Consider the following 22,642-nt stretch of genomic DNA (forward strand, 5'->3'; position numbering starts at 1 on the left):
TCCAACGGCTCGTGTATTTGTGTTTGAGTGGAAGGTGAAAGCCCGGCATCATTCCTTTGATCCGGATGGAAAAGTCTGAAGGAGATCTGACCTGAGCAAGGGTTTTGCTTTGAAGTATTCATTATTCGCGAACCTAGACGCGATTGGCGAGGATACCAACCGTATTGGATTCGGGAATTATTTTGTTGTTGGCCAACGCCTACTATGATGCTGTTAGTTTAAAGATTCGATTGTGATTAGTTTGCTTTTCTGTCGGAACAAAACTGACATCTTGATTTTGTTGCTTGTGACAGCTGGTTCAAAGTTATTGCCTACTGCCATCATCTCAGTAGCCATCGTCAACATCATTACGGTTAACCACCGACCGCAAAGTTGTCCCAGCAGATTTGTTCTGTTCGTGGGATGGAAGGAATGAAATTAATGAACACAACTTTAAGAATTATTTCTATGATATTCGGGGGTTAAAAAGCGGATTTTAAATTCGGCATTACACAAAGTCAATTATCTAAACTCGGGAAAGCTCTGTTTACGTTCTCATCGATGTAATAAACTCCCACGACTAGTAACAGCAGTAAACCGGTAAAAGCTTCCATAAAAGCGGTTGCCTCCGTACACACTAATCCGCCCAACCACAAATTGCAATTAATAAAAATAATAACCGAACCATGGCCGGTCACCCGGTGGGTGATCCTTTCAATTCACTTTCGGTTAGTGCCGAGTCTGACCGTGTTGTTGGCACGGACACCGTATCGGACTGGTTCTCCAATAAGAGGATTGCCGTTTCCTGGTTCAGATCGAGTGGAGAGGGGAGGGGGTAAAGCTGCATAGATCTGGGAGCACTGCTCCGTAGTAAGCCCATTTCAATTATGGATGTTTGCCGGCGGATTACCACCTAGTCAGTTAGTAAATGTTAGTGTTAATAGTACTATAAAAGACAGCCGGAGAACATCTGTCGGGTGGGTTGTGAGTTCAGCTGTGAAGGTCATACCAGTTACAGGAGGAGGAAGCCCGTTTGGGAAGTCACTCGAGTCACAACTATGACAATTGACAAGTGAACAATTTCATAATCAATAATCATGATAATGATTGACGTTTGAATGATTGACTAAAGCGTTTATGTTTTTTTTCTCTCGTTTCTAATTTCAGACCGAAATACTTCCGCATTTTGACACCTGAGTATCTTAGTTTGTCGCGGTCTGCATCGCCGAACGGGAGCCGCACTGGCTAGGCAAGTGTCCGTTTTGGTGACCCTTCCGGTGAGGGTTTCTCCGCTGAACCTTGGTTGCAATCAGGCGCAGCAGGACCAGCTCGAATGTACCACAAAGCACCAAGTGGTCAACATCAGCACCACCAGCGCGGAGTAGACGTGAAGTTGTTGGCCGATATTGGATACATCGCCGATCGTCTGCGTAGTCTAGAGTACCGCTGGGAGCTGTCCGAATTGAAGGATCTTCACAAACGGATCGTGCTTAGCATCGATGATCCCCCAGTGAATGTGGTGTATGCGATCCGGAACCAACAGTTGCGACCGGTGCAATCCGATCTTCACGGGCACTCCCAGCTGCGGAGAGAAGTTGAGCAGGCAGCCGAAGCGGCACAGAAAGTCGAAGCTGCCAAGAGACTCCGACGAATACAGCAGCAGCAGCAGCAGCAGCAGCAACAGCAAAATTCATGTGACGACGAAAACGACGACGATGAAGAAACCAGCGCCAAACTGATACAATTAGAGGATACTCTCATCTCATTCTACCGCAGTTACGCCGAAGCGCGTCGAACAAGTCAAAAGTGTAAGAAATCGAAGAAACGAATCGTCGCGCCTTCGTCCTCATTGGGCTCACTACCGTCGCCGTCGTCAAGTTCGAGTGAAACCAACCCCCGGTACAAGTGTGACAGCCAGCGTGCCGCCATCAACATCATCGCCGTCGTCACCAACGCCACCGAAGAACCAAAGCCAGAGCAAGCAGACATCACTGAACAAGAACAATCATTCACTACATCGCAGGTCGATCGTACTATGAACCAGGATCGGAAACCCGGGGATCCTCACGTAGCAACTGAACAGCAAGAACAAGCCAAACCACCAACTGAACAAACAGTGACCAACGAGTGCCAAAACGAACCACTTCTCCAGAAACAACCAATCAGCACAGACAATCAAAGTGATGCCAAACAGGAGGAAGAATCCCCGGTGTCATCCGCAGCAGTTGGAGCTGGTGCGGGCAGCAGTGGCAACAGCTCGACAGCGACTCCCCAAAAATCGGCCAAAGACCAAACCGAAGAGGATGTGGAAGAAGACGAGGACGATACGACGGTTGCCACGACGGGAACTGTCACGACCGCCACGACTAGCAGTCAGCAAACCGTAGTCAATGTAGATGCCGATAGTTTGGAACAAAAACGACCGTCACTGGAAGAGGCTTCGGCACTGTCTTCGGTGAATGTCTCCCACTCGAGAGGACGCTGTGGGATCATAGATGGGAACGGTGACAGTACTGATCCAGACGAGGAAGAGGAAGACGATGATATCGGCGTCGGTGCTAACGATGACGACGCGGAACGGGCTAAGCTGAGAAAACGAATCTCGGAACTGGCGAACAATTTTGCCAGTGCTAAGCAGTTTCAACAAACGTGTGACAGCATCCATACGATCAAGGAAACCGAACTGCGGGCGTTGATCCGGGAGCTCAAGCGGAAGATTGAGTTTGCTGAGCGGATGAATTGGTTGTGTGAGTATTGCAGATTGTTTACTGATTTCAATTGGACTCTGGACTCTGGACTCTGGACTCTGGACTCTGGACTCTGGACTCTGGACTCTGGACTCTGGACTCTGGACTCTGGACTCTGGACTCTGGACTCTGGACTCTGGACTCTGGACTCTGGACTCTGGACTCTGGACTCTGGACTCTGGACTCTGGACTCTGGACTCTGGACTCTGGACTCTGGACTCTGGACTCTGGACTCTGGACTCTGGACTCTGGACTCTGGACTCTGGACTCTGGACTCTGGACTCTGGACTCTGGACTCTGGACTCTGGACTCTGGACTCTGGACTCTGGACTCTGGACTCTGGACTCTGGACTCTGGACTCTGGACTCTGGACTCTGGACTCTGGACTCTGGACTCTGGACTCTGGACTCTGGACTCTGGACTCTGGACTCTGGACTCTGGACTCTGGACTCTGGACTCTGGACTCTGGACTCTGGACTCTGGACTCTGGACTCTGGACTCTGGACTCTGGACTCTGGACTCTGGACTCTGGACTCTGGACTCTGGACTCTGGACTCTGGACTCTGGACTTCTGATTTCTGATTTCTGATTTCTGATTTCTGATTTCTGATTTCTGATTTCTGATTTCTGATTTCTGATTTCTGATTTCTGATTTCTGATTTCTGATTTCTGATTTCTGATTTCTGATTTCTGATTTCTGATTTCTGATTTCTGATTTCTGATTTCTGATTTCTGATTTCTGATTTCTGATTTCTGATTTCTGATTTCTGATTTCTGATTTCTGATTTCTGATTTCTGATTTCTGATTTCTGATTTCTGATTTCTGATTTCTGATTTCTGATTTCTGATTTCTGATTTCTGATTTCTGATTTCTGATTTCTGATTTCTGATTTCTGATTTCTGATTTCTGATTTCTGATTTCTGATTTCTGATTTCTGATTTCTGATTTCTGATTTCTGATTTCTGATTTCTGATTTCTGATTTCTGATTTCTGATTTCTGATTTCTGATTTCTGATTTCTGATTTCTGATTTCTTTACACTTTACACTTTACACTTTACACTTTACACTTTACACTTTACACTTTACACTTTACACTTTACACTTTACACTTTACACTTTACACTTTACACTTTACACTTTACACTTTACACTTTACACTTTACACTTTACACTTTACACTTTACACTTTACACTTTACACTTTACACTTTACACTTTACACTTTACACTTTACACTTTACACTTTACACTTTACACTTTACACTTTACACTTTACACTTTACACTTTACACTTTACACTTTACACTTTACACTTTACACTTTACACTTTACACTTTACACTTTACACTTTACACTTTACACTTTACACTTTACACTTTACACTTTACACTTTACACTTTACACTTTACACTTTACACTTTACACTTTACTCTTTACACTTTTTGATGGTAGGTGGATAAAGGTCAATTCCATTAGGGTCTTTCAGTAGTGCGCAAACAATAGAAAATTGGATACTGGTTTTCTGGTTTCGCGGAAAACCTTCCATTCCATAGCCAGGTATAAATAATCTGAAAACTGATGAATTCTCTGTGTTTGTCTTTGAGTTTTCCTCGCGGCACCATCACAAACCGAATGATTATTTGAGCACCGAAAAGATTGATCACTTAACACTCCTCTGTCCATTTGCGGACCATCATTGCACTCGTCCACCTTTCCGCCTGGTGGATGGGTTCAAGTGATGCTGCAATCAATGGACGGAAAGCGAAAACCGTCCGGTGTAATGTGGGACCAGCTTCGGGCTGCATTTGCTCTGCACCTCTGCAACCTGTTGTGCAATACCAAACGGAAGCTTGTAATGGATGTCATGATGCACTCGCCAGTTTCCTCCGGCGGAACAGGCGTAATCCGGGTAGCTGATGTGCTGTTTCATTACTCCAAGGAAAATAAATTATCGGATTTCTTTGGCTTTGTGTTCAATCGAAGTGGAGCGTTTCGAACACAAAATAGCTGCTAAGGACGGGGGACGAATCCCCAACTGATTTGCTTTATGATAACTGAGCGACACACAAACTAGCGTAGACAGATAATTTTGCGGCAATGTGACATTTCAATTCGTAACTGTTACTATGGCTGTAAGACAAATTGTCAAATTGGATCCAACAGTTCTAAAGCGATTTTTTTTCTAAGAACTTTTCCACTTGTAGTCGTTTGAAGTGCTACGTCTGCCTGTCTATGCGCTAACCACCGTAATGCTCAAGGATTTCCTTCTTGTTTTCCCGTGTCCTTCGTGATGCTGGTTGCATCGCAGCTTACATTTTTCCCCTGATATGAAACCTTATCAGCCTGGGATCATGTTATTGTGACGAGGTTCTCTCGGTGTTCTATTTCAATCACATTCTATGGGAAAGCGGCGAAGTGCATCGGATTGTGTGCCTGGGGGCACATGCACATTAATGTAGGTGAAAAGCAGTGTTTGTTCAGCCTGGAATCACTACCACCTTGCCTTTTTTTTGCGTTCCGTCGGAAGCTTGACGGAAAAGGTCACAGCTTCAAGTGCAGCTCGGAATCGGAATGCTTGTGGGAAGTGTTCCTGTGGGACAAGAAAAAAAAACAGAACAAGTATTGACTTGGCGGTGAAAAGTATTGCTTGCTGTACATCGTCAATAATAACGGAGATGTCACCAAATCGGTTTCGAACGGAGGAAGTTGGAAGGATCTTTTTCCCAATTCGATTAGCTATTTCTGATCACAGAGAAACAAATAATATTTTGCCCGAAGAAGGAACGCATTTGAGATAGACAATAAAAAAACAAACATTATTACGTTTTATGTTTTACTTTATCGATTTCGTTTTCATATCCTGCGGCATCTAATCTGTTTTCGCTGGTTCTATTTTTGACAAAAAGGATGCCATAAGGAGCTTGGAAGTTGAATTGAAATTTGAATGATGATGAAGAAACGTTTCTCTCAACTGAAATGTTGTTGTTGCATGTATTATTTATACACAATTTCGAAATTTGATATTAGAGGCTGTCCATAAAAGACGTCACACTTTTTTTGACGATTTTTTACTCCCCCTCCCCCCTTTATCCTAAATTGTCACAGAAGTAAAGACCCCCCACCCCCCCTATGTCACATGTCACGAATTCAAAATAAATAAAATTAATCTCAATACATTCTCAATATGTATGACAAACCATACAAATATGAGGGAAAAATCGATATAGATATATTATTGTTTTAGGTAAAGAATAATATTTTCTTAGTGTAGCATACAGGGCTGAGAAAATAAAGACCAAAACCTCATCAAAACGAGATCACTGCCGAAGAATCTTTTCATTATCAGTTGATCAGTGAAATTTTAATCACATCGATCAATATCGGTACTGATCTTCCGTCACACAATGGGTAGTGATTTTGAGCTAAAATGATTCTTGATTTATGTAAGTTCAATCATTGGATGATTCGATAAGCTTTGATGTTGGTGGAGGAAAATCACATATGATCAAGATAAGACATGACATGATCTACGTCCGAAATCGTTGATCTCCCGCCTTTTTTCAAATGGAGTACAATTGAATAAACTGCATCAGAATCAGATAAGAGAAATTCTTATGATATACTATTATCAATGCTAGAAAATCAAATTACTGAAAAAATTGTCAGTGCATAACTTAAGTTAAACCATTTGAAGGCATCTTTTTCTTTTTTACTCATATTAGGCATAATTCATTAATTACGCTAATTTAGTCGCTCCTCCGTGCACTTTTGCTGATCACAACAGAAATGATATCCTGCATCACTCATTTCCGAATTTACAAGAAGAAGCTTTTACATCAACAAATACACGTTTTCCTATAGAATGTAAACGTTTATTGTGGAGATTTTTTCAGGAAATAGGGCAAAGCAGTAATATAATTAGGTATTTCAAAAATGCGCTCATTGAAAATATTTGACGTCATATTCCAAAAACCTCCCCCCTCCCCCCTGTCACAAGAGGTCACGCTTTATGAAACACCCCCCTCCCCCTTGCGGCGTGACGTCTTTTATGGACAGCCCCTTAGGAGAATCAACCGAAGAAGCGCTTTTTCGTGTGCACAATTGATATGGTTGTTTTTTTTTTTTTAATTTTCTGTTTTTCGCACATTCATTTTAAATGATTTGATCACTAAATTCGACCGTGAATCATTCGAACTGAGTGCCTTTAAAACTGCCTGACTGTCGGAATAAACATAAATTAGTTTATCACTGATTCTCAGTTGAAATGCCGGTTGGATCCCACATAGAATCGCGTGGATTTCTGCTTGGAACACAGTACAGTATCTATCAAGTGAATGAGACTGTTCTAGTCTCATTTCACAACAGTAGACACCAGTTTTAGCTGAGTTTTTAGATAAAAAAAAGTTTTTTTATTGGATCTCGTTGTCACCCTTTTTCTAGGGGGAGAGAAGCTTCCATTTTCCTCCTGCGAGGATTGAGGGGCAGTTTGTTCGTGGTTCGTTTCGTCATCCATTGCCGTGGTATTGTTGTTGATTTCGTTGCTAGTTGCTGTAGATGCGCCTTGTTGTACATTGTTTGCAGTTGCTGGTTGGTTGGATGGTAAGCTGTTAACTGCAGCTGGTGTACTTTCTTCTATAGGGGTTACGTTGGTGACTGTTACAGGTGTACTGGGGTTGCTTGGGGTTGGTGTAAAGGAAGCACCGTTGTCCTTTGGTATAGTTGTCTCCTTGTCCGGTTTATCACATGGCTTACCGTAGTGAACAGCTTTTTGGCAATATTGACATGTGGCCATCTGATTGTCATAGGTAACAAGTGATTTGCACGGTATTCTTGCATCCTGACCGAATGTCACATAAGAAGGTATAGGCCTCCTCAAGCGCATGCGTAACAAACGTACGCCATTTAGAATACCGGGGAAAAAATTGTTCCACTTTTCTTTTTCGATAGAGAAAATCTCTCCGTATTGGGACACAGTTGCGCGAATATAAGAATCGTTGACGCTTTAGGGAAGATCATGCACACGCACTTCTATAGCACTATCTTCCATATATACTGGAATGTTGTACTTGATATTTTCATGCTCCACATAGTGCACATTATTATTGTCTTTAGCGAATTGAATTGCATCCAACTCTTTATAAAACTGAATGTAAACAACATTATTCGTCTTATTGCATTGAAGTAAATGCACACGTTTAATGTCAAGATGCATTTGCTCCTTAAGCAAACCTTCAAGTTCTCGTATCGAAGGTCACTGTCTGCAATCGAAGTTCTCGTATCGAAGGTCACTGTGTTTGCACTGTCTGAAGTCAACAATAATTGTATTCTTTCGTACCGCCGTAGCTTTTGTTCGTTTGGTTCACTCATTTCGAGATCGTTCTATTGTTCACTACACAATACTGTACTTGATTTCTTCTGTCTCGAACGTAAGCGGTTTTGGTTTATCGACTGACTTGGTTGAGATGTACGAGCGAACTGGTTCCGGAGTTATATGGTAATATGTGAAAATTTGAGAAAAAGTTTACACTTAATTATCTCTGGAACAGCTTAACCGATTTTCGAAAACTAAGATTCAAATGAAAGGTCTTATAATATCCTAAAAATTTGTGGAACATTTTATCTGAATCCGACTTCCGATTCCGGAACTAAAGCGTGATAAGTGAAAAATTATCAATTTTATTAGTATTTTTCCACGAACGATGGTTAAAAACAGATACAAATCCCATAAAATTGTCTGATAAATTCTTCTAGTTTGCAGAGCTTGTTAGTTTGTGGGCATGAAAACTTAATTCGGCACTACTGGTCTCCTCTTTTCCTGTTCCGAGAGCACCGAAAGTGGAGAAGAAAAACTCCTGAAATTAAATTCACTTCGATTTCTCTGCGATGCTTGAACCGATTTTCACAAATCTTGATTTGAATTAAAGTTCATACTGTCTTTAAAGCTACTGTGAAATTTCATCTGGATCCGACTTCCGGTTCCGCAGTTACAGGGCGGTGAGTGTCAAAGTTTTCAAATCGCCATATAGAGTGACAATATGTACAAAACCGAAAGAAGAAGAAAACACAAAACGAACAAGGCTTGCTTTGTTCTATTTCGTACACGTTGTGTAGCGATGTCAATGATAATAATAATAATAATAATAATAATTATAATTATAATAATAATCCTACTACATGTTTTATGCTGCTGATTCATGCTGTTTAGCTTGACTTACATATGCAGAGGTAACAGAAACGCAGGTTCGCTTCGTGTGCTAGATTTCGTTTAATTCGTTTAATTGAAATAGAGCATGAGATGGTAAGCCTAGGTTTAACTACGTTCAAAACTGTTCCAATTTGTAGGTCATATTTGTTGGTAGTAAACGAACCAACTTCGGCTATTCCGTTTATCTGGATCCGGTTTCGGAAGAATTTGAAATAGTGATTAAAAACTGTAAAAAAAAGGATCTCACTCACTTTTCTTGGAGATGGCCAAATCGATTTTCACAAACTTATAGGTTGACCCGGTGAACGACCGTAAATAGGTTAAAACCGGGTATAAATAAACGATATAATAATAATAATAATTATAGGTTCAAAAGAAAAGTCTTACAGTTTCATACGGAATTCCTTAATTTGTTGTGGATACTACTTTCGGTTCCGGAACTACAGGTTAAACAGGATTTATAGAGTTTTTTAGATTAGATCCGAACAAATTATCCTATTTCTATTCAATAAACAATTGCTTTTGCGAATTTCACGGTATTATTTATGATGTAATGAGTAATATGAGAAAGGCATCATTACACCATTAGGTGGATTTAAATAGGTTTTTGAATAAAACCTTCAAATAAAAAGCCATAGATGACCCGGTTCTGAAGCCTTCACAACTTGTGTTATAGAGTACTTAGAATCATATAACTATTGGTTTACGTTCACGAAGTTTCACAATTTTGAGAAAAGATAATTTCAAACACACCTATTTTTTTCATAAAACTTTATTTATCTTCTGAAAATGACGTCATATCAAACTGTTGTTTTCGGCAAAGTTATTTGTTTCGATGTTATCTAAAGATAAAAATAATAAAAATTGATTCTGCGAAGATAAATTCAAAAAACCCTTCTTAATGCACCTAGTGGTGTGATAATGCCTTTCTCTTCGAATTTTCGAAATCGAAAAAAAAAATTTGGTGCCAAAAGTGTTAGAATTGCATGAAACGTTGGGATTTAGTGTCATCTCGATTTTTTTTAATATCAACTTCTTGGGACTTAGAAATAAAACTGTAAAAATAAAAATATCAAAATATAGAGAAAGGCAAAACTGTTGTTACAGTAAAACTGGTATATCTCGAAAAATAATTTTTGTACAAAAATTACGTGAAAAGTAAAATCACTCGAAATCTTATTTTCTTCAAAACTGTAAGGTAAAAAAATTTCATTGAAAAAAAAATTTCATTGAAAAAAAAAATTTTTTTCTCTCGAAATTGGTACTACCCTCTTAATAAAAATAAGCGACCTCCTCCAACAGACGCGTCATACAATATGTCATGAGAAACTTTTGTTTAGACACCTAAGCTCTTGAACGTTAACAAAAGCCAGTACAGACTTTTGACCATCTCATATAGAAAGGCTATACACTCACTGCAAAAACTGACTTTTGAACCGAGGCCCGAAGGGCCGAATGTCATATACCATTCGGCTCAGCTCGACGAACTGAGCAAATGTCGGTGTGTGTATGTGTTTGTGTGTGTGACAAACATTATCACTCGCTTTTCTCGGAGATGCCTTAACCGATTTTCACAAACTTAGATTCACATGAAACGTCTTATGGCCCCATACAAAGCTCCTGAGTTTCACCGACTTCCGGTTCCGGAACTAAAGGGTGATATGCACCAAAATTGTGAAAATAATGTCACTCACTTTTCTTGGAAATGGCTAGACTGATTTTCACAAACTTATATGATCTTATACAAAGTTTCACAATTTCATTAGGATCAAACTTCCGGTTCCGGAATTACAGGGTGATGTGCACCAAAAATATTGGAATAATGCATTAAAAATGTGAAAATAATGGCACTCACTTTTTTCGGAGATGGGTCAACTGATTTTCACAAATTTATATTCAAATGAAGGTCCTTACTTACCCATACAAAGTTACGGACTTTCATTTTAATCCGATTCCTGGTTCCGGAGTTACAGGGTGATATGTATCAAATATGTGAAAGTAACATCATTCACTTTCCTCGAAAATGACTAAACCAATTTTGACAAACCTAGATTCAAATGAAAGGTCCTAAGATACCATAAAAATTTTCAATTTTCATTCGGCTTAAACCCCTACTTTCGGAGGTAGAGTGCTTAGTGTAAAAATGTCAGTTTCAAGAGATGTTTTTTCTTAAGCTACCTCTTTATATTTGCTAGTTAATTTTTCTAGTTTGCCGTCCATGAGAGTCTGATAATTTGATAATCCCATAAAAGATCTGCTGAATTTTATTCAAGTCCGCCTACCGGTGCATTTTATTTTCCAAAATTCAAATCTTCATAGAGAATCGTAAACAAATTCGTAGGTCATATGCAACAGAAATCTTCAAAACTATTTGCAAAACTTTTTTAGATTGTAGTACTACGGGGAATTTCTGCTGTACTATACAGGAGGAAATGAAAATGAGAAAGGCATCATTACAACACTAGGTGGATTAAAACAGCTTTTTCAGTTTCCGACCACTGTGCACCGCTTCGTTTCGATTTGCCGAAGTCGTAACATGAAAAAAAATTTTTTTATCATAAAACCAAGGATGGCTTTCATCGTATCAAAGAATGCTCACTGGCAACTCTTCACACGATTGATTCAGTGCCATCAAAGAGAGACGGATATCATCGCAACAACAAAAACCCGGCATGGCTCATTTAACATAGAATCGACACCAGTGCGAGAGCGAATTTCTCTCGACATTTCTTAGAATCAAAGGTTAGCTCGCTGCTGTGGGGATCCTCTCTGAAGCAACAAACGGTCGCTTATTCTTGTTTCGCGATCCGATTCTATTCAGGCAATTGATAATTGCGATAGAATCATTTTACTATTGCCGCTTATTCTAACTATGTGCATATAATTTTTGTATAAGTTGTGTCTATGAAAATGGCAATCACCAACACTGCATAAAACCACTAGTACCATTCGATTTTGCGCATCGAAAGAACACAAGTCAACTGTAGTTAATGCTCTAGCTCACAAAAAGAGAGCTTAGCTGATGTTTGAATTATCGCGTGTGGCCATTTTCGCCCCGGTCTCTTCTATTCAACAAAAAATCAGGAGACGTTTTGGTTTTTCGGTCGATTTGAACCAAAGTGCATGTAAAAATACATCCGCTCTTTTTTAAAATCAGTCTTGAGTCGAATCATTCTCGCCATCCATGCAAGACTGTTACTTCCTAGAATTGCTCGTTTGTAATTGCTAAAAGACCAGCATGAAAAATTCAATTAGGTTATTAGTTGTTTTGACCATCACAAAACAAATCTGACAGTTTAGACAAAACAACAATCGATTAGTAGTATTAAATGTAAAGTTAGCGAATTAGAAAAAAATTAACTATTATTTTCGTTGTATTGCAATCGTGGGTTGTTTCGTGCGAGTAATATAACTAACACATAGAAATTCCGTATTCCAAACCTTATAGTTGAGAAAACTGTTCTGTAGCTTGAAGCAAAGAATTAGTATCATAATCCATGTTAACTAGCACAAACAGGAATCGTTTTCATTCATCAGACACGTTTTGACATGCTTTTGGTGCTACACGCCTTGCGCACGATTTTCTACCTAATACCTCTCGGGGAATATTTTTCGAGAAACTTTACAGCGAATTGATACCAGCTTTTATTAGCAAATACCACTGCTGCCTTCAACTGGGGCACATCCTGTTTTCACTCGTATCAGACTTTGTGTGAGCTTCTAGTTCGTGGTATTTCCGTTCATATTTCGAAGCAACTGCCGGTAACTGTGCGGGGTATTAAAACAACCGATTACCTGGTACTACACCGACCTGTGCACGAAGTGAACTTCGAATTGGCAAATGTGGAAGCAGTGAGCTTCCACAAGTGCACCGTGTAACGATGGCAATGCAATAGATAGATAGAGAGATAGATAGGGAGATAGATAGCACATTTAACGGTCGTCCTTGACGGGGGCAGCAAAAACTCCAACCCGACCCAGACCCGAAGTGGCGAACTCACTCTAATCGATGTTCCGTTTTTCCCGCCCGTTCTCTTCCTGCAGGTCTTTCGAGCCGACCACGCGGACCGCCCCACCGGAAGACCAGCCTGCCGAAGCACTCGGACGTGAAAAAGCGCTTCCTGGAGATCGCCGATACGACACTGTCCGACGAGGTGAAATCCGCCCTCCGGTTGCCATCGTTCGATTCGTACGAATGGGAGGACTGGGATGTGATCCACCTTACCCAGACCATGTTCCTGGAGTTGAACCTACTGGAGAAGTTCCAGATTCCGCGGGAGACGCTACGCGAGTGGCTGTACGAGGTGTACAAGCACTACAATGATGTACCGTTCCACAACTATCGGCACTGTTTCTGCGTGGCTCAAATGGTAAGTACCGAGAGAACCGATGCGATTGCGGGGGTGGCCGGCAACGGTCTAGTTTACATAGGTTGATTTCCTCATTAGCACGCGAATATCGAGAGCGCATTGTTTTAGCTTTCTTGAGAAGGCTTCGGAGTCATTTTGCTTCCTACATTGCTTCCTACGTAATTTTTGTAGAATTGATGAAGAAATAACGCATTTCGCAGTACGTTGTCAGAACCCTCGTAGATTTCAATGAAACCATATGGTATTGCTTTGTTTTACCTTTTTTTATATATATAAAAAACTAGCTGACCCGTCGAACTTCGTTTCGCCCAAAAACTATTTGTTCGCATTTATGTGTTCGAAGAGCAGAATGGTCAAACGACTAAGTGGTTAACGTTTTTCTCCAATATTTTACTGATTACTTAACTGCTGATTACAATCAACGCAATTCGACACACATTCGCTTTAGCCCAAAAAAAGAAACATCACCCAAAATTAACGTGAACATGTGTACAGCTTTTAAGCATCGATAATGTTTTCTAAAAACTTGTTCTGTACGTTCAAGTTGCCAAAAAGTACCACACGTACTTTAGAGTTCTAATAAAGTGGATATTTTTAGTTACGAAGGAACTTCTGATGCCTTGGAGAGACGACTCTTACATTTTAAGTTGATATTGAACTTACCAATTTGAGTATTCTTCTCAGCAAGAATGGCTTTTATCGTATCAAAGAACGCTCTCTAGCAACTCTTCACACGATTCAATCAGTGCCATCAAAGAGAGATGAATATCATCTCAGTAACAAAACACCTGCATGGTCCATTTAACACAGAATGGACACCAGTGCGAAAACGATTTGCTCTCGACAACCCTTCTGAACATCACGGGTTAGCACGTTGGGGTAGGGATTCGCTCTGAAGCAATTCTCGTTTTGCGATCCGATTCTATACGGGCAATGGATAATTGTGATAGAATCATTTTACTATTGTCGCCTATTCTAACTATATACATATAACTTCGGCATAAGTTGTGTCTATGAAAATATCTGTGAATGCTCAACACAAAGGTTTCGAAATATTGTAACCTAACATAGTATGAGAATCATCAAGTTGATTCATCGGTTCGATTTTCTGGGATAATTGTCAAATTGCGATTATCCCTTGTTAAATTCCACACAGCGCCGATTATTGCAAAACTGTATCTATTTTGGTAAGGGCCATGAAATACTCAATGTATGAGATGGAGCGACAAAATGTAAAAAAAATCTTTCACGGTTCATGCATCATCTACCAGATTGACGATGTTGTATACAATTTAGAGAAATAGTATCAATCCATATTGAATATTGATATCTAATTGCCACTTATTATGTGCGCTTCGTGTAATCTAAATCATTCGAAAGCAAAATGCAAGAAAAATCTCTTAGTTTGACTTCAGCGCTTCTAGAGCACAAACTTTTTGTTGATTCCCAATGACCAATAGTATTCATCTGACTCCATTACACACATTCTGGAATTCCACCAGTCATTTAGTAGGCGACAATGTTGATACCCAATTAAGCACGTGGCTCGGAATGACACTTAACACAAATCAACTCGTTGCGCGCCAAAAGATTCTTTCAACGATCTAGTATTCCTTTCTTCGACGGCCAAACACTTATGCAACTCGTGCAAGCGCCAAACACCTATCAATGATCTAGCAATCATTGGCGACTTTTTCAGTGGAAAATTCCATTGTCCATACAAAATAACTTTATTGGTTTTTCCCACTTTTCCGGTAAGTTTTCATAATTTTTTTGATGTACGAACCCGGTGGGGGAAAAACCTGATCAAACAAAAAAAAAATCATCTCAATCCGTCCATCCGTTCTTACGTGATGCGATTACAAAGAATGATCTCTGCATTTTTATATATATAGATAAGTATAGAATTTGCTCAAACTTTAGAAAATTTTTCCGAGGCCCGGAGGGCCGAATGACATATAACAATCGATTCAGCTCGACGAACTGAGCAAATGTCTGTGTGTGTGTGTGTGTGTGTCTGTATGTGTGTTGTCAACTAAGAGGTCGAGATCTCAGAGATGGCTGAACCGATTTTGATCAAACTAGTCGCAAATGAAAGGTCTCCCCGTCACCCAAAACGCTATTGAATGCTTTTGAGATCGCATGTTTACTTTTTGAGTTATACGAAGTTTTATGTCAAAATTTTCAGTTTTTTGACATTATCTGTCACAATTGACCTTGAAAACAGAATATATTTTCAGACTTAGATTCCGCACGGCAATAGCTATCCAACAAACCATAGATTGTTAAAATCCGTCCATTTTTAACGGAGATATCGACATTTTTGTGTACACGACTTTTCCCCTTATTCCAGCAGTCGAATTTTTGAGCGCTGTATGACAAAGAAATGCTTGGGAGCAACATAAAACACGATTTTTTATACTGTTACATACATTTGTTTCTAAGTACCAAAAATACTGTGTACAGCATGATATTTTGCCTCGGACCGATTTTAGCACGGTTCGTTTTTGGCAACATAATCGTTCGAATATGGCATATGTAAACCAGATGGTATCAGCATTTTCGAGTTGAAAGTAATTCCATAATTATATTAATTTAAACTACTTACAGCAATAAATGCTAGAAGAACATGACTTCCCTATACCATACGACTCAGTTCGTCGAGATCAGCAAATGCGTGTGTGACAAATAATTTCACTCAATTTTCTCGGAGATGGCTAAACCGTTTTCTACAAACTCAGAACTACATATGAAAAGTAGTATACTCCCAAACAAGGTTCCTGAATTACGTTTGGATCCGACTTCTGACGCACTGATGAGTCGAAGACGAAACGTAAACTTAAGAAAATGGTTATGTGCACCTAGCATAAATTTGGGTGTAAAAGCAAGCTTTTCCCCCTTTAAATTACCAGGATTGTAACTTTTATTATTAGTATTATTGACATCATTACACCACCGGTACGGTATTACTACACTACCGGATGTGAAAATTTCATTTCACATAAATTTGAATTCATTGACATTCGTTTATTCTTTCGGCCGTACATAAAATAGCTAGAATTTTTATCAACCGCAGCACCGTCTTTTACTAATGTTACACACTAGTAGCAGACATCTGTTTCGATTTCTTTATAGCGTGTACAAAATAGAACAAAGCATGCATCGTTCGTTTTGTTTTTTCTTCTTCTTTCAGTGTGGTACATATTGTCATTCTATATGGCGATCTGAAAACTTTGACACTTATCGCCCTGTAACTGAGGAACCGGAAGTTGGATCAGAATAAAATTTCACAGTAGCTTCAAAGATAATATGAGCTATAATTAAAATCAAGCCATGTGAAAATCGGCTCAAGCATCGCAAAGAAATCGAAGTGAGTTCTAATTTTTATGTTTTGCCTTTCTCATATAGAAAGGTTGCCATATCCGCCTAGCATTTTAATTTTACTTCTATTCAGACGTAAAATTGACACAATTTATGTAACACTTTTATGATATTGTAATACACTTTGTTTACATTAAATATTCTATCTACAGCGAATTTTTGAATTCGCGTTTGAGTTGAGGAAAATGCTCACCTGCCTAGAAGAGATCTAAATTGAATGAAATAAAGAAAAAGAGTGGTAAAAACCACTACTTTCGTAGGTTGATTTTCATCCTTTCTAGTATGCTTCTGCATCGGATTTTCTTTTTATTTTCCATTGTGTTTTCCAGAACGATGCCAACGTAATCATTGCATTTTTTTTTAAGTATTGAGTGCAGAAGAACGAAGATGTGCTTTGTAGCGGACTGTAAAAAGTGCTCGGATAAGTTCGACTTCTCTGGTATTCTATTTACTCGTAAGACCCTTCCAACATCTCACCGACAATAGCGGCTCCAAAAATTGCTTCTACAAGCAATATCTACTTTTAATGTTTTTTTGATTCTGGAAGTGCCTATTTCACACCAGAATAGTTTTAAAAAAACAGTAACTGCTCACTAAGCGTTGGAAGCAGTCTTTTTCATCAGGGCCTGTGAAACATGTTAAGTCCAGGTGGGTAGTTTTTCAATTTTTAACAATATTTTGTTTCGTTATTAATTTGCATGAAACGTGTAAATACGAAGTTTGAAGCGTTTTCGGTATTTTGTTTTAAAATGAAATTGCACATTAAATACGCCATGAAACTACTGCGGGGTTATTCGAACTGTTGACATAGGACTCCCCAACTAGATTCAAAACCACTGCCAATATTTGTTTTAAGTATTAGGGCAGCGGCCTTGTCTTGTTCCGTATAAACTTATTTGTGTGTGCGAATTTTCGATATTATTTCTTTGAGAATTTTAGTTACTCTGACCGTTAAGTTCGTTGGGGCTGATGATGGAAAGTGCTGAATTCGCGCATGTCATCCTGCCGATTTTCGATCAAAATATGTCCCGTGCGAAGCGAACGGCGCATAAAACAAATCCATACACAGTCCAGTCGCTGATGTGCATAACACATTGCTCAAAAAGTTCCAAGACTGACCCAAATGTCAAACTTACCTAATTTTTCGAAAGAACCAACCTTCAGATGTCAAGTTTTCACCTTGATCTCACCGTGGCGTTACTTGTTCACTTATGAAAAAATGGAAATAACGAGTTTTGTATGCTGATAAAGCAACGGTTTGAGAGGTGTTACCCGCACTCGGATCCATTGAAAATAAAGATTTGTGTGTATTCTGATTTCAAACGGGAGCAAATGATGCAATCGTCAGAAAAAGTCAAACAAGTTTTGATAATCGCGATGAATGAACGCAAAATTGAAGTTCGTAGTATTAAATACCTTATGATCAAAAAAAGAACCGGAATTTTCATTTTAAAATTCCCGCGCTTGCCCAATCGGTAAACTTTTATTCTCTCAACGTTGGCAACACTTTTATACACATGCTGTCAAATTTTGACGCATATCGTACGATTAGTTTTGTTTGGCGTCTATACAAAGAAGTTGAAAAATTTTCGTGTGGCTATTTTTATAATGGATGAAAAATTAGAACAACGGCTCGCCTTCGAAGCGCCATTAGGTCGATTGTTGTGCGGTTTCGACGTCATATTCTTAGATCCACACCTCATCACCAGTTATGATGCATTCGATGAATGTGGGGTCATTATCTGCGTTGGAAATCATCTCTTTGGCCACATCAACACGACGCTGTTTTTGAATGAAATTTATCTTTTTTGGCACCAGCCGAGAAGCGACGCGTTTCAAACCCAAACCATCAGTTAAAATGTGTTCGATTGATCCATAAGAGATGCCCAACAACACAGCAATCTCTCTAATCGGTACAGAACGATTTTGCAACACGATTTGCTTCGCCGATTCAATGTTTTCTTCAGTAACAGATGTTGTTGGGCGGCCAGGGATCTCATCATAATCCAAGCTTGTACCACTCGTATGCCTGTGTTTTTCCTAGACACTAACATTTTCAACGTTTCGGAACACTTAAATCCATTTGCAACACAAAATTTGATGCACGCACGTTGTTCTAAATTTTCATCCATTTGAAAAATCGCCACACGAAAATTTTTCAACTTCTTTGTATAGACGCCAAACAAAAACTAATCGTACGATATGCGTCAAAATTTGACAGAATGTGTATAAAAGTGTTGCCAACGTTGAGAGAATAAAAGTTTACCGATTGGACAAGCGCGGGAATTTTAAAATAAAAATTTCGGTTCTTTTTTACCTTTTTTTATATATATATAAAAAATAGGTATAGAATTCGCTCAAACTTTCGAAAAATTTTCCGAGGCCCGGAGGGCCGAATGTCATATACCAATCGATTCAGCTCGACGAACTGAGCAAATGTCTGTGTGTGTGTGTGTATGTGTGTGTGTCTGTATGTGTGTTGTCAACTAAGAGGTCGAGATCTCAGAGATGGCTGGACCGATTTTGATCAAACTAGTCGCAAATGAAAGGTCTCCCCGTCACCCAGAACGCTATTGAATGGTTTTGAGATCGGATGTTTACTTTTTGAGTTATACGAAGTTTTATGTCTAAATTTTCAGTTTTTTGACAGTATCTGTCACAATTGACCTTGAAAACAGAATATATTTTTTTTGTGTAAGCAATGCTTGGGAACAACATGAAACACGATTTTTTATACTGTTACATATAATTGTTTCTAAGTACCAAAAAGACTGTGTACAGCATTATTTTTTATTACAATTTGCCTCGGACCAATTTTAGCACGGTTCATTTTTGGCAACATAATCTTTCGAATATGGCATATGTAAACCAGATGATACCAGCATTATCGAGTTGGAAGTAATTCCAAAATTATATTGATTTAAACTATTTACAGCAATAAATGCTGGAAGAACATGACTTCCATATACCATACGACTCAGTTCGTCGAGATCAGCAAATGCGTGTGTGACAAATAATTTCACTCAATTTTCTCGGAGATGGTTAAACCGTTTTCTACAAACTCAGATTCATATGAAAAGTCGTATACTCCCAAACAAGGTTCCTGAATTACGTTTGGATCCGACTTCTGATTGCGGAACCACAGGATGATATGTGAAACGAAATTAAAATAATGCAATTAATTTTTCTCGTAGATGGCTGAACCGATCTAAGATTCAAATGAAATCTAAGAATCATCTATGATTCAAATGAGAGGTCTTAAAATCCTATAAAACCTCTTACTTTTTAGTCAGATCCATGTACCCCCAAATTTTAATTCGCACTACAATTTCTCAAAGATGTCTACACACTCCTCAGGTGAATTTATCTGATTTCGGCTACACCGATTTTAGAATTCCGGTTCCAGTATCGAATCGATTCTCAAAGCTCAATCATTTTCTCAAAAAAGACCAAATCGAACTTCAAAAACAAATATTACAGGACTTAAGGTCCCATACAAAATTGGTGAATTTTATCCGATTCTGGAATTACAGATGATCAGTTTATAAATTTCATGTAAATTGTTTGGCGTAATAATTTATGGCCATTCGAATCATTTTGGGCTATGCTAATTCCTGAATACCGGCTCTGGAAGTACCATAAATAATGACGAAAAACTCTAAGGTGGAATTTACTTCGACATCTCATGGAATGTTCAATCGATTGTCGCACGCTAAGATTGAAATTCGATATGTTTTGCAGTTTCGGCAGTACAGGGTAATGAGTGATTAAAATCTCAATTTGCCGTTTAAATCAACGATAATTAAAATAATGTCATGAGAACTAAAACACCTAAGAATATCCATGCAAAAACACATGCGTATTGATAAAAAAAGGTATCATCTCACTGCTAGGTGGATTAATCACGTTTTTATCATAAGGTATGCTGAAATGGTTAGGACATTAACTGGAAGCGCTTTTATGATCTTACGCGAAAATCTGGGCATATAAAAGGTTTTTTTCCAATCGAACAAAAGCAACAACGCATTAACGATCTAGAGAGCTGTTTGGCACTGTTAAGTCGCAATAAAAAGGATTTTTTTCGTTTGTATGAAACAATGAACGAAAATTGGATCCACCATTTTTCTCCTGAGTCTTATTAGCATTCATACGGAGAAAGTCGTCCGTAAATGTAACAGATAGCTGGAACAATCATGACGTCAGTTTTCAGATACTCGAGGTATTGACTATATTGAAAAAGAAAGCACAATCTAAAGTGACTATTACATTGAATTATTGATGCGTTTGTAATGCGACATCGAAAAAACCATTTTTAACCAAGACAGTGCTCCGTGCCACAAGTCAATGAAAATAATGACCAAATTGAACGGATTGGTCTTCGTTCTGTTTCCTCACCCACCCCATATTCTCAATAACCTAGCCCCCAGCGACTACTTGTCCTACGAAGGACCGGCGGGTGGTCCGCATGCTGGTCATCGACTGAAGCGGTCTTCCGTGGGCGGTGATGGTGCTGTTACGGAAGAGGAACGTACTCATTGAAGAGCAGAAATCTTATGAAAACCGGGGAAATCCTGATGAAATGTTTTGAGAAACAAGAAAAATTAGACATGGTTCGTTACACATTGAAGTTTGAATCACCAAAAAAAATCTAAAATATATAGATTCATCTACTCGAATCGTTGCGTAAAAATATATCCAAGCAGTACGTGTAATGATATCAAAAATCAGTTGAAAAATAGTTGAGATGTAAATATTCAAACCATTGTTTGTACAGTTTCACTTTCCTGTATTTTGAACTTGCACCTCGGTATAGCAAACAAGGACGTAACCCTACGTCGAAAGATTTTGAATAATTTTATATTTTTTGTCGGTACTTTCCAATACACGAGTGATTCATTGATCAGATGCTTAAGCTCGTCTCCTCTGCTTACTGCTTTCTGCTTGCTCAAATGATCCTTGTCACATCTTACCTTTCTGCTGTATATCTTCACACCATTACTCTACTAGCTGAGTACAAGGGTTCCATAATTTTGATTTTATTTATTATTCCGAGTTACATTAAAAATATTCTTATTGTTATGAATAATACTTATTCTCAAACCTTCGATATTCATGAATAATACCTATATTACCATTGTTTTTCGTTAGAAATTTCAGGTGGTTAATTACCTACCTTTGGAATTTTCAGGTGGGTAGTACTACCCACCGTACCCACCTCTTTCACCGGCCCTGTTTTTCATCAGACCTTAGATGAGAATTTCTCACTATTAACTATCTCACAACGAACGCTACTTCCGCAGCAATGCATGTTCACTCGAACGTGTCTCTTTAGTGATCAGTTAACACAAGTTAACCCACCAGAAGCGCTTTGGTCAAAATAATTATCTACCACCGTCTGCCCACGTGTTGTTTCCGTGTTGAACAGTATGCATTCAAGAATGGGCGACCAGAGCTGGAAGTACATTACAACAACAATCGGTTTTATGCCACTTTCTCACCCACTCAACAGAGATTACCCAATGACGTGACCGGGTATCAAGATTTCCTCTATTTGCATTAGAGCAGCTATCACCACGGGAAAAACGGCTTAAGTTCTCGCAAAGTCTTATGATTCATTAATACAATCACGAATGTCAATGTCATATAATTACGGCGCTGAAACTTATCTGAAAATTTTAGAAATATTGCTCAAGTTTTTACCATTTTCATCCAACAGTCGCCATAATGTGCTACTCTGAAGTAGGCATTCTTCCGACGGTGATAAATCTTTCATTCTTTCGTATAAAATGTACGTTACTCTGGTAAGCCCCGTACGAAAGCTAATGTAGTATATGCAATATCCTCACTCACTCACTGATGGGTTTTTTTTTCTAGGCTCTTGTTGAAAAACAGTTTCGACTAAGAATGCAGCAAGGATAACGGGCTCATGCCTGAATAATGATCTGACTTTTCTCGTTCG

At 39.0% G+C, this 22,642-nt stretch overlaps 1 protein-coding gene across 5 annotated transcripts in view; it reads left to right on the forward strand.

Moving 5' to 3' along the window:
* Positions 1-22,642, forward strand: part of LOC131427071 (high affinity cGMP-specific 3',5'-cyclic phosphodiesterase 9A) — a 446,805-nt gene that overhangs the window by 363,016 nt on the left and 61,147 nt on the right. For all 5 annotated transcript variants that reach the window (XM_058589982.1, XM_058589985.1, XM_058589986.1 and 2 more), the window contains 2 exons: positions 1,147-2,726; positions 12,977-13,302. In XM_058589982.1, the coding sequence (XP_058445965.1) occupies positions 1,313-2,726; positions 12,977-13,302 (1,740 nt within the window). In that variant the 5' untranslated portion in view covers positions 1,147-1,312. The remainder of the gene's footprint in view (positions 1-1,146; positions 2,727-12,976; positions 13,303-22,642) is intronic.

Source organism: Malaya genurostris, chromosome 2 (assembly GCF_030247185.1).
Source record: "Malaya genurostris strain Urasoe2022 chromosome 2, Malgen_1.1, whole genome shotgun sequence".
Classification (NCBI taxonomy): Eukaryota; Metazoa; Arthropoda; class Insecta; order Diptera; family Culicidae; genus Malaya; species Malaya genurostris.